Here is a 12,250-nt window from a genome sequence, read left to right on the forward strand (position 1 = left end):
GAATTCAAAGTGCTTGTTTTGGATGTGGATGCAGCTCTTATGGCAATGAGGCTCCTTGTCTGCGTACCCTTGGACAAAGACACTTTGTACAAATTAAAGTTGGAGCCGGAGTTTGTCTTTAGGGAGCTAGATTTTTGCTGCTAAATAATCAGACAAGAGAGGAGACCCTGACCTGTTGGCAGTGTGGATTTAGAATAGAAGGTCTGCTACAGACCTTCTATACGTACTCTATGTATGTCTCACTGACATCTGACGCTATTAGTTTTCACTCTGTTTTGCAGTTGCTCCGTTGGCTCCGTCTTTATCTGGGATGTGTGCTCAGAATGTGTATATATGAAGGCCAGGTGTAGTCTCCTGTCTGTGTTTAGCTCTCCCATGGATGAGAATACACGCTGACCGGATGGATTTCGTCATCCATCTGCCGCTGTCACTGCCAAGCTTCACTTATGAAGTCATCATCCCAAAATACCGTCTCTTGTCAGAGGCTGCAGCACCCACTCCCTGTTCTCTCATACACGTATTCCCTCCCTATAGGGGACTCACAGGACAGGCTCTAGCTCACCAGTCATCCCTTTACTCAGCCTTGTTTGATTCATGAGGTCATTACTCCCTACTGGTCAGGGTTTCAGCTTTACCTCAAGGATTTTTACACGCTTGGGTTTTTATAGATAATGAGGTGACAACATGGTGAAGGTTGTAATCAGGATGAGTTGTGTGCGATGACCAAATCCTGATCACAAACGTATACACAAGCAAGTTACCAAAATATGAACATATTCTACATTTTTTGATGAACTTTGAAATTTGATAAACAAATGAATGGGTTATCTACAGTCTATTGTTATCTAGTATGTTCAATAGATAATTTAGATTTAGGTCTCTGAATTGTCGCCTTGTCTTTTCTTGAGACAGTAATCGAACAAGACTAAAAGAGTTACGCTAACGGCTGTACTGAGGCATAGTGTTGCTTTGAGCTAAATGCTAACAGAAGCATGCTAACAGGCTCACAACACTAACAAGGTGAAGTATAGCAGGTATAATGTTTATTCACCATCTTATTTCAGCATGTTAGCGTTCTAGCATTAGCTCCAAACACTATGTAGCCTACAGCTTTGGCTGGTGGGAATGTCATTAGTTTAGCAGGTATTTAGTCATAAAGTATTCATTAAACTAGAAGGAAAGTTAAGATTAATCCTGGAAAGGGACAAAACTTCATGGCAATCTATTCAATAGGTGTGGAGATATATTAGTCTGGCCTAAGTGGTGGACAACTGACCAACAGACATTGTCACACTGCTAGCGTGCCTAAGAAAAAGTGATGAGCTTTGCAGCATGTATCATCAGGAATATGGCTTTTGAGCACTTTTGTTTCCTTGCCAATGAAGATATTGAGCCCATGAGTCAGCTACAGAGTCAAAAGGCAGCAGCTGATACCATATCATATGTTACAGTGCAGGATCTCTGATTTGCTGCCTTGTTCGTTTATAATATAACAAAATGTCATCTTCCATCGGATACCTTAGTGTGCAGGAACTAACGCTCCCTTTAGACCAATAGTATTTCCAGAGTAAACTATGTGTCAAGGAGCAACAAAAAAACATTTATTGTACATCAACAGGAACCAATTTCAGTTTCATTTCCCCTTCCTAGGTCCAAGTAGGATTTGTCATGTACATGCTGCTGTTGTTCATCAGTGAAAAGACGTATCGTAAAACTTTTAAAGGCTCCCTGGGAAGGATTACTACAATGAGCATTATAAATATTCATATCAGGGGCCAAAATACAGATTATGCTGATGGCCACTGTGGACGGCATCAGGTCCAGTAAATTGTCAGTGTTTTTGGTAACTCGTCGAGATTGCCCAGGAGCGGAGTTTACTACCTTCCAGTAAATATTTTGTTTCAGCAGCTCTGACTGAGCACATTCTGCTGCCCAGTTACCACTCTGTGTATTAACTGGACCTCGGCCACTGTCCAGAAGTAAGTTGCTGCTGATTTGCTGTAACTTGATGCCTGGTTAAGGGCCAGGATGACAGTGTACAAGCCTTGGTTTTTCCATTTTTTCTTTTGCTCTTAAACATTTGCACAAATCTGAGGCATATTACAGATGAACTAATGTAAGCAAAAGCATCTGGAAGTACAAGCTAAGAATTGCTATAAAACATACAGTAACCAAGATAACCTGCCCATGATTTTTATTTATTTATTATGCCCTGAGATTTCAATAAATGAAGTCCTCTTCAGTATTAAAAATGGATAATAATAGTAATCTGGCCTCATTGACCGGTTGCACCCACTGACATGGAACACAGAACCAACTGTTCTTTTAGTCAGGTGAATTTACTGAGGATTTAATTGCATTTCATGGATCACAACTTTACTTGAAGCTTGATGAAATCCTGCTGTAGGACATTTTCCTAACACCCATTGTTTACATTGAGAAAATGAGATGTTTTAGAGACTGCGAGTAAAGCAGGAACTGTGATCTTTGGTGGAGTCTGCGTTTGTTCTCCCCTCTGCCACTCTTAATCCCCCTGTGTGTGAGAGACAGTGTTGGCGGTCACGCACATGGACAGTGTTTTCGTTTAGGGCTGCTGCGATCATCCAACACGCCCACAAGTGACCTGGGAATGTGTCTGGTCTGGTTACACACATACAGACGTACAGTGCGGTACACACTGCTTGTACTTCACCCTGCAGCGCTGCACTCAGAAACGGCAATATCAGCTCCTATTAAGTTAATTTAATGTATTGGGTCGTTAGCAGGGATTGTTAATTTACTACTTTTTATTCATCAAAAAATGAGTTATGGCTAGTCATCTCTGCTATACTGGTGTTACTTTTTTTTTATTCTTTGTTTTTAACATTGTTGGAGAAAAACTTTTATTACTGGGTTGGCTTTTCCCTGAATTTCCCAGAGATCACTTATTTAACAATGGGTCTAGTCTTTTTCCTTGGGTTTTCTATTTAATGATGTGATTTACTGCTCATACTAACCTCACGATTGTTCTTTTATTTATTCCAACCAAGCACTATTGCTGCTGCCAGAAACATAAAATGTGTCACTTCTGTGTGCCCAGTAGATTTTCCCAGGAAAGCCCTAACAGTGTTTAGAACAGCACATTTGCTTTTGGGTTGGATCAGTTGGAGATCTATTTACATAACAATAGCTCATTTCTTTCAGGGTGCAAGAAGTGGGAGTGCATTCATCTTATTATGCAAGTAATATAATGTGAAGTAATCCATATAAAAGGCCTTTCCCGTCTCAGTTAACACCCTGATTGTCCCTATACTAGATCCAGGCAGTGGGAAGTGAAATGAAAACATATTTAGCCACAAAGCCCATTGTGCTCACAAAGCTCATATTTTCCTCCCACGTTTGTAGTTGTGTCATCACATCCGCTCACAGCCACTCTTCCAAACCTATATGTGCGTCAAGTAAGGCGTCATACATTTTACATTTTGGATGCACTGTGGTCCCATACATGTACGTGGCATTTGGTAATTAATATGAGCAAAGTTTGATCTACAAATGTACATTTCTTTTTTCATAATTTCAACTTTTATAGTGACCTTTTTGACTCTTATCTTAAGCAGACAGCCAACTAACCATGTCCATGATTAAAGATGATGACAGAAGGAGTAGTAGAAAAGCACGAAGAAAAGAAGGTCTATATCTGGTGAAAATCTCACTTCTCAAAATACCTTTTCTGAATGTTGACCCTTTGGAATTTTGTTTTAACTCGCTTTCCACCTCCCCTCCCCTTCTCGTCTCTGAGGTATCCGTCCGCAGATGTTCTGCTCATAAACATTAAGAGGCACCTGCCTTTCCTCTGGTCATAACATCCTCGCCCCCCGACTTCCACTTGGCAACATGGGCGTCTTCTCAGCCTCTCTCCCCCCGCCGCCTGTCCCACCTTCACCTCCTTCAGATTACATAAATAACATGACATCTGCTGAGAAAGAATGTCTGTCTGCTCCTGTGTTCTCCATTAAGGCCCCCCAGGCCCCGAGAGTGGTTTGGCAAGCAGAAAGACGTGGTGCTGCCTTTGGTATTGTGGCCTTGCTCGAGACTCAAAGTGCCTGATAGTCTGGATAACTGATGTTTTCTGTCTGTCTCTCTGAAAGTCATGTGCACGCCCCACAGCCTGCCGTTTGTTTACCTTAAAGTATATTTCCTGTCTGTCTCTTATCTGTGTCGGTGTAGATCATGCAGCAAATGAGTGACCATCGCTATGACAAACTGACGGTGCCTGATGACCTCGCTGCCAACTGCATCTACATGAACCTACCTAATAAGGGACATGTGCTTCTGCACCCCACAGCAGAGGAGTTTCCGGAGAGTGCGAAGGTAATGCTCAGCTCGTTTCCCATCCACACAGTAACTTTATCTCAGACACACAATCACACATTGATTTACAATCCTGAGGTTACACCTTTGGGAGGAAGAAACGACAACAGGACAACCAGACTGGTTAAGTGGCTTAAATTTAAAGAGCACTTGCCTTTGTTGCTGTCCATCCTGTCCAGACCTTTGTGATAAACAACTGGCTGGAGAGGGAAAGCCTGCAGAATCTACAGTATGTGGTTGTTTTACAGAGCCCGCCGCAGGTCAACCACAGCCAGCACTGTGTTTTATAACAAAGGAAACTGCAGTTTTATGAGAAGTGACCTTCTGTAGACATGATTCAAACCACAGACTAGGAGCCAGAGACATTGGGTGCTTTTCCCCCCTTTAGAACTTGAGTTTGTCATCAAAGATGATCAAAAAATAGTTCTTAAAGCTGCTCTAATCAATATTTTAATGGATCAAATGAAAGCAGTCATTCTTCATGTCAAACACTTGACTGATAAACCCCAATGTTTGCGTCCTGCCCAGCAATTAATAGCAGTTGTTGGAGACCAAACCAGAGCTAAAAGGGACATGAACACAATCACAACTCCAAATAAATGCTAATGTTGCTCCATATCTGCAGGATGTGTAAATAAGCTTTAAATAAGTTTGTTAACACGTTCACCATATCAACTTTTTAAGGCGATATTGTACAGCTTGTTGCGGTTGCCCAAATTGTTTTTATTGAATGCAGGTTTAAGTATGTTAAATTATTTCCTATTAAAATTACAAAATTTGTTGATGGACCTTGAACTTTAACTATTTCTTTACCCTTCTCTACACCTAAAACTACTTATTTGGGGTGTCCACATGGCCTAGTGGTCTAAAGTCTAATGTAAAATAAAGGCAAAATGCCAAAAATCTATCTAATAAAAAGACATGTTTCCCTGACTGCACCAATGCCTAATAAAAGTCTGTTAGATAGAAAATTGTCTCTTTGTACTTATAGTTGCCAAGTTGGCACTATTTCAAGAACTCCTAAGGGAAATGCCAAAAGACATCTATAGGGATGAGACTGATTTCAAAGAAATATTGAAGAGTTGCTATTGCTGAGCATAAGAACAATCCTTATAGCATGTGTTCTTTGTTAAACTGTTAAGTGCTGTATGCTGGCTCAACATACCTGGCAGAACTCCTCTCCATCAGTGTAACACGTACAATCACAACCTTTCTTCAATTTCTTTCAGACAAACAGTGGCCTACCTGCAAACAACGTAAAGACGTGCCTTTCACTCATGACACTTGCATGTTTTTTTCCACAGCAGCTCACCGTGAATCACATGTTATTGTCTCACTTTGTCTGTTGGGGTTTGGAAAGGCTGAGCAGTAGCCGTGTTATTTAGATGCTTTGGGGTCACTCCAAATCACAAGTCAAAAGGATTCTCACATGATCGAACCCAGCACCCTGCAATCTGCAGAGACAGTGCTCAGACCTCAAAATGTACTCTGTGGTTAAAACCCCTACCTCCGCCAGCTATTTTTAGAGGGAAGAATTCACAAAATTATACGTCTTTGGACTTACATCCATGGCAAAGGCTTAGTTTTTTCCAGGAAGATTAACTGAGGGAATTCAACTTGAGCATAATAAAAATCTATTTGTGTACCTTGTGCTTCCTGCTTTGGAAGCACCTTTTAACGGACCATTTGGAGCAATATTTGAGGAATTTTGTTCCATGATCCAGTTTCCTTCATCATTTTCAAACCCACCAGAAATTGGCCTAGAACCAATTTTTGGTCCAAACCTGTGTTTAGGAATTGTAGCTTAAAGAAAGTGAAAAAATATGAATAGCACATAGTTGAGAGTTGCCTTGCTATAGAATAAGTCTACAGTTAGTTCATGTTTTCCAAGGGAACCTGTTGCTTGTTGCTCCAATGAGATGTAGAGATTTCTCAGTACATTTCCAGACACTCTGCAAGACTTCTGCTTTCTAACTCTAAACATTGTCTGTCCTAATCTCCGGTCTATTTTTAGTTTGCTCGTGAAGTTACATAAGAGTTCCACATTAACAAAGGCAGGGGGTCATGAGAGAGGATTGGTGGGGGTCTGAGTGGGTGGAGACGGGGCATCTTTAATGGTTTGCAGTGGCGACGGCTCTGGAGGGCTCTGTTTGGAGATAAAGAAACTGAGCAGACAAAAGGCCCAGTGAAATATACCAGCTCCTACAGTGTGGGACCATGCTACCCGACATATAAATATCAACCGCAGTAATGAGAACTCAACTGGAAATGTAAAAAAAAAAAAAATGAAGATGCTATAAACAGCAGGGGATTTAGTGGGGTTGTTTTTATGGAGTTATGCAAAAACACAACCTTCCCTGAGTTGACCCCAATGTTGTATAAACCGTTTCTTTGGATGGCGGTGTCATGTTCCCCAGAGGATATTTATGTCCAACTTTGGTGATCCCCCAACTTTTACTGTAGCGTCACCATGAAGTTGACTTTTTTTATTAGGGTGAAATGTTTAAAAACTGTTGGATGGATTTAATTTGTATATACATTCATGTTCCCCTCAGGATGAACATAAGTGATCACTGAACTCGTTTAGTGCCAACACAAAATATAAATGTATCCAATAAATTGTGACCAAATACTATGCGAAAAGTTTTATAGAAATATGCATAAATACTATATTTTTAAGTGAAGAAGAAGAGTAGGATGGTGCAGTGCCATTTTTTTTTTTAATTACTTAAGAAGGGCCCTGACCTGTACTCCTGCCCACATTACACAAACTGTCTTGAATAGAGAAGAATCAATATGTATAAGGCACATGAGTGCAGTGTCTTTAAACATGGCATTTGGATCGCCAGAGGCTTCGTCAGCCATATTGCATCATGAGATAAGAATTTGTTTAGCTCGTCCCTCTGGCTGTGCCACAAGGCCTCGCTCAGTATCACAGTAGGGTTAAAATGAGAGTTTAAAGAGAAAAATATCCTGGTTTGGAAGTCTGGTAGGAAAACACTGGTTTTCTTCTGGAAAATGTCCACAGGGTGACACACTACTTTACGAGGGTCTTTTGAGAATGTCGTAATAGTTCTCACTCCCATCTTTTTTTAAATATTTTGCCGCAAGAACAGGAAACCTTCCTAAATGCTTGTTCTCCTACTTCACATTTTGTGTCTCTCTGCAGGGCTTTTATATCACAGAACATTACGAGTTGACAAGTAGAGTAAACAAACTCAAGTGTTGCACAAGTTCACCCTTTCAGTTTAACTACTGCCAACTGAGCTGTACTTTAGCCTTTTCCAAAGGGCTTGTTGTATTGCTGGCTGGTCAATACCTGTCACACTAGATGTGGTACCCAAGGGCAGAGTCAGGAGGCAACACAGGAACAGCTGTTGCCATGACGATATCTATTTTGATTTTTTTTTTTTTAGGTAGAAGGGCAGGTTCTTGATTCCCAAATATAGCATTAAAACATGCTTTTCCAATTATATTTGGCTGAACACCGTGGTCTTTTGAATTTCAGTTGACATACTTTAATAATAGCCTTCGATAATATGTGATTCTAAAAGATCAAAATGTTAGTTTTTCCAATGACATCCTTGTCTGTGTGTCCCGCAGGTGTTCGAGAAGTTAAAGGACCACATGCTGATCCCCGTGTCCAACATGGAGAAGGTCAAAGTGGATGGAGCTCTCACATGCTGCTCTGTACTCATCAACAAAGAAGGCAACACTTAAAGCACCCCCCGAGAGAACTCCCAGGGGCTGGCAGCTTCCCCGAATCCTGTATCAACTGGATCACCAAGGATCCCGAGGTTTAGCAAAACTATCTTGGTACTTAGAGGAAGGATAGGCAAGTTTGTTGTTGCTGAGGGACAAAAAAATATAAATTGGAGCAAGTCATCTGCCCCCCCCCCAACACTTAAATTACATTAACCATTCTTAAAAACTGTGTGAATAATTCAGTTGACATTAAACACAATTAGTGTTAGGTTATCGTTGTCTCTGTAAGAAGAAGTAATATCCTAAGAATTAGGATATTACTTGAAATTGATTTGGATATATTCTAACATTTTCTATAAAAAGCTGAATACAAGAGAAGAACAAGAACAAGCTAGCCAGTTAGAAAATGGGTCATAAATTCTCCCCATGTTAAGCCATATATGTTTTTGACAGTATTTGCAATTATTTACAAACTATTACAATTTAAATTAATCTGATCCCAGATCAGAAGAGTAGTAGACTATGTACAATGTTGAGCACCCCCCTTTGAACCTGCAGAGTCCCCTACTGTAGAACAGTCCTTGCTTACACTGTTTGATATTCACAACCCTTTAAGAGAACCACACAGAACAGAGCACTGGACCAACACAACCAGATGGATCTGTCTGATGAATTGTTTTTGTTTCCATTGAAAAGTACAGTCTTACCAACATTACACTGCAGATTTATGAATTACATAACTAACAGACATCTTCAGTGGAAAATGTTTACAGTTGTTTTATACTGTTTACATGCACCATTTTACTGTGATTTAATTGTGTGTGTGTGTGTGTGTGTGTGTGTGTGTGTGTGTGTGTTTGGTTATATAATGCAATTGGGACTCAGTTTGTAATTATTTTTTCAAGAACTGTATTTTTGAGCAAGATGAAGAAAATAAATCCTGCTATTGCTGTAATATGACAATAGTAAAATTACTGCTGTTTTTTGTTTGTTTGTTTTTTACAGTTGGTGCTGAGTAAATTTCACAACCGTACAGTATCTCAAAACCCCAAACACACAATTCTGTATTTTATAAAATGCATGGCCAAATGCATGGCCATTTATCTATTATATCTATTACCTATAGATAATATATATTATCTATAGATTGTTTTAATTTCTCATATTGAAAATACAGTTCTTGAAAAGCCTTCTGGAGATATGAGCTTTCTGTATGATCACAGTGGTATGATGATTTTATGATTGACATGAGTTCTGCCTTTGAGGCCTGAGGTTCTTTTACTTTTCATGACTATTATTTACTAACCATCAGTATTGATAGTATTCTACTGGAGATGATTTTTGACCGATCTCAATAATTGCCACCAGCTAGAGAAGCTAATAGTAGCCTGTTAATTGTATACTGTATTACAGGACAATCTGCTGCCATTTTGTTAAGCAAGTTTGGCATCCCTCCTGGTGAGCCTTTGTTCAGATTCACGTGGGGATGCAAATTTACTTATCTGTGCTAACCATGCAGAGAACAGATGAAAGCTGTCTCTGTGTGGGAAATGTATGTTTTCATTATTATAAGATTAACTAAGCTTTCATTTATTCCAACATAACACCTCTGCTCTTCTTAATGTACACTGTCTGTTTAAACCAATGACTTCTCTCCTGCTAAATGATTCAGAAGGCACTGTAGTTTTCTCACTCCATTGGTGATGCCTCTGTTGTTGATTACACTGGTTCTTTTGTTTTCCTGTCTGTCAGTTTTTACTTGAAAAATGACTCAGAGCATGCTGTGAAACTGATGTCTGTTCCACTAAATCCAATAGCACCAAATGTGACTGCAGTGAGAGAGTTTGCACTAAGCATGCAGAACAAGCTTACTGTTTGGTGTGTTTCCATGTGGGTTCACCATGGTAGCTGCAAACAGGAGTTTAAAGGATGTTGATGAGCTCTGTTTTGGTGGCCTTATCTCTGTTGATGCTGAATTCATGTTTGAGGACTGGAGATATGGCAGCATAGTGTATGTAAACATGTATACTGTACATACACTAAATACTGTACACGTTAAAGCCCATCACATGTGAAACCATGTATTTTCTCAATGTGATTGTAAGTGAAAGTTGAGGAAATGACATCAGGAGGTGATTCAACCTCCCTCGGTTGACGTTTGTGTATGGGCAAGTGGGCAGTGATGAAACATGGAAAGAATTCCTTTTGGGAGGAGAGGCTTGTACACCAGTAAACACTGACTCTCTTAAACGTTCTCTGTCTTTCTGTCTCACTCTGAACACTCGCTCTCTCCCACCCTCTGCTATTGCCTCATAGACGATCTGGGCTAATTTATGGCCATGATATCATACAGTCTGGCGAACACTATAGATGTGATGGACTGCCGTTAAAGTGTGACAGTAGTAGTATATTTTACAGAGGCGGCTGGCTGGATGCAGGGTGATAGCATAGTTGCAGAGCATCCAGTTCTGATTCTCATGCACTTACTTCTGAAGGCTAAGCCAGGCAGGACCAGTAATACACAGTCTGATTAGTATAATGTCAACCAGGGTTCAAAATTAGCACCATTTACCAGCCAAATGCAGGTAAAATATGCAAGAGGCTGGTAGATTTGCTTCACTCACCAGCCCAAAAAACAACTGTAATCTATAGGGTTGGGCGTTGTTTTGATTTTAACATTCTGATTCCAATTATGGAATCTTCCTTTTTGATTCCAGTTCTTATCAATTCTAGATTCCGATTATTTGAGGGGTGGAGCTGAAACAGGTCAAATGCTTATTTCACAGATAAGAGGATAATAGGAAAACTTTATTTCAATTCAATGGTGATTTACAGTTTTATCAGGCCTTTTTAACGTAAAATAAAGCCACGCCGCTTACTGTTCTCCTGCTGCAACATAACAAGCGCCTGGAAGTATGGTGGCCACTATGGAAATCAAAACTTGCACGTGTAAAATTTGGAACCGATGCTCAGATTCGAACCAAATTTTCCAAACGATTCCAATAAAAAAACGATTCCATTGAAATCATAATTTTTTTAAACAATTCCAAGTTGGAACAGGTTTTCTATGCCCAATCCTAGTAATCTATTGAGTGTTTGGTAAAATTTGAACAATCACTAGCCATTTGGCTGGTAGATAGGAAAGTTAATTTTGAACCCTGAGTGTCAACCATTAGATTTTGTATTGCTCCAAATCATCCATTGGTTGTACAGCTCTGGGGCATTATAACCTTTTCCTATTGCTGATTTAAAATCGAAACATTTAATACAAGGCAAGGCCATCTGTGAGTAACTGCTCCTAAAAAGGTGTGCTGGCTTTATCCTGTTACTAATCCCCTCACTAATCACAATAGTCATGATGTGTTTTCCCTTGTTCCAACTGAGGTCTCTTAAATTTCATACAAGTTGTGAGTAATAATTATTTGAGTCATAAATTGAGCCTTTCGTCTACTTTGTGTAATAAATTAACCTTGCATTCAGCTGTGTTGTGCTTCTTTTTGTTTTTTTAATTCATGTTACAGCTAGCCCCAGTTGTGGATGTTAACTCAACTGTCATGTCATGTCATTAATTTCATTTTAATTAATTTTTGTCTGAAAGTTGTAAGTCTTCTGGTAGCTGTGCCAAGAGAAATCTCAATCATTCCGAATCTTGCAGAGACGGAGAGGCACAGGCTAATTATTGCGAACTAAAATGCTAGTTAACATTAGTAATTAAACTTAAACAGCTCATGTAAGTCGAAACTGCCTGCAAGCTTCTCCTGTACTGTACGGTAATTCCTCTACTATGCGACAGTAAGTCGCGTATTTATGACACAATCGTTAGCCTATTTTTACAAAAACATCTGCTACGAAGCCATAACGTGAGATACAAGGTAATAGAGCCTTTTATACATTGTTGTGTTTCTTTAGAAATAAACAATGGACAAATAGTCTTTAAACGCTTCAGATGTAAAGTTATTCGCCAAAATGAATGGCAGTCAATGGGATGCTAACGGCAGGTGATGGCTTGATAGCAACAAAATGGCTCCATAGGAGCTACGCTTTGTGGACGCTCACTTACCCCCTTGAGACTTACACGGAGACCAGTGAAGTCTATAAGAAGCACTTTTCCAAAGAAGCACTTTTCAATGTCAATGAGCGTAGGAGCAGGAGCAACTTCTGGTAAATATTCTGATTAATTATTTTGTCATTTTGA

At 39.7% G+C, this 12,250-nt stretch overlaps 1 protein-coding gene across 3 annotated transcripts in view; it reads left to right on the forward strand.

The window, feature by feature from the left end:
* Positions 1 to 8,070, forward strand: part of ddah1 (dimethylarginine dimethylaminohydrolase 1) — an 82,019-nt gene extending 73,949 nt beyond the window's left edge. For all 3 annotated transcript variants that reach the window (XM_039810765.1, XM_039810764.1, XM_039810766.1), the window contains 2 exons: positions 4,207 to 4,350; positions 7,954 to 8,070. In XM_039810765.1, coding sequence (XP_039666699.1) covers positions 4,207 to 4,350; positions 7,954 to 8,070 — 261 coding nt within the window. The remainder of the gene's footprint in view (positions 1 to 4,206; positions 4,351 to 7,953) is intronic.
* Positions 8,071 to 12,250: the final 4,180 nt, after the last annotated feature.

The sequence above is a fragment of the Perca fluviatilis genome, chromosome 9, assembly GCF_010015445.1.
Source record: "Perca fluviatilis chromosome 9, GENO_Pfluv_1.0, whole genome shotgun sequence".
NCBI lineage: Eukaryota > Metazoa > Chordata > Actinopteri > Perciformes > Percidae > Perca > Perca fluviatilis.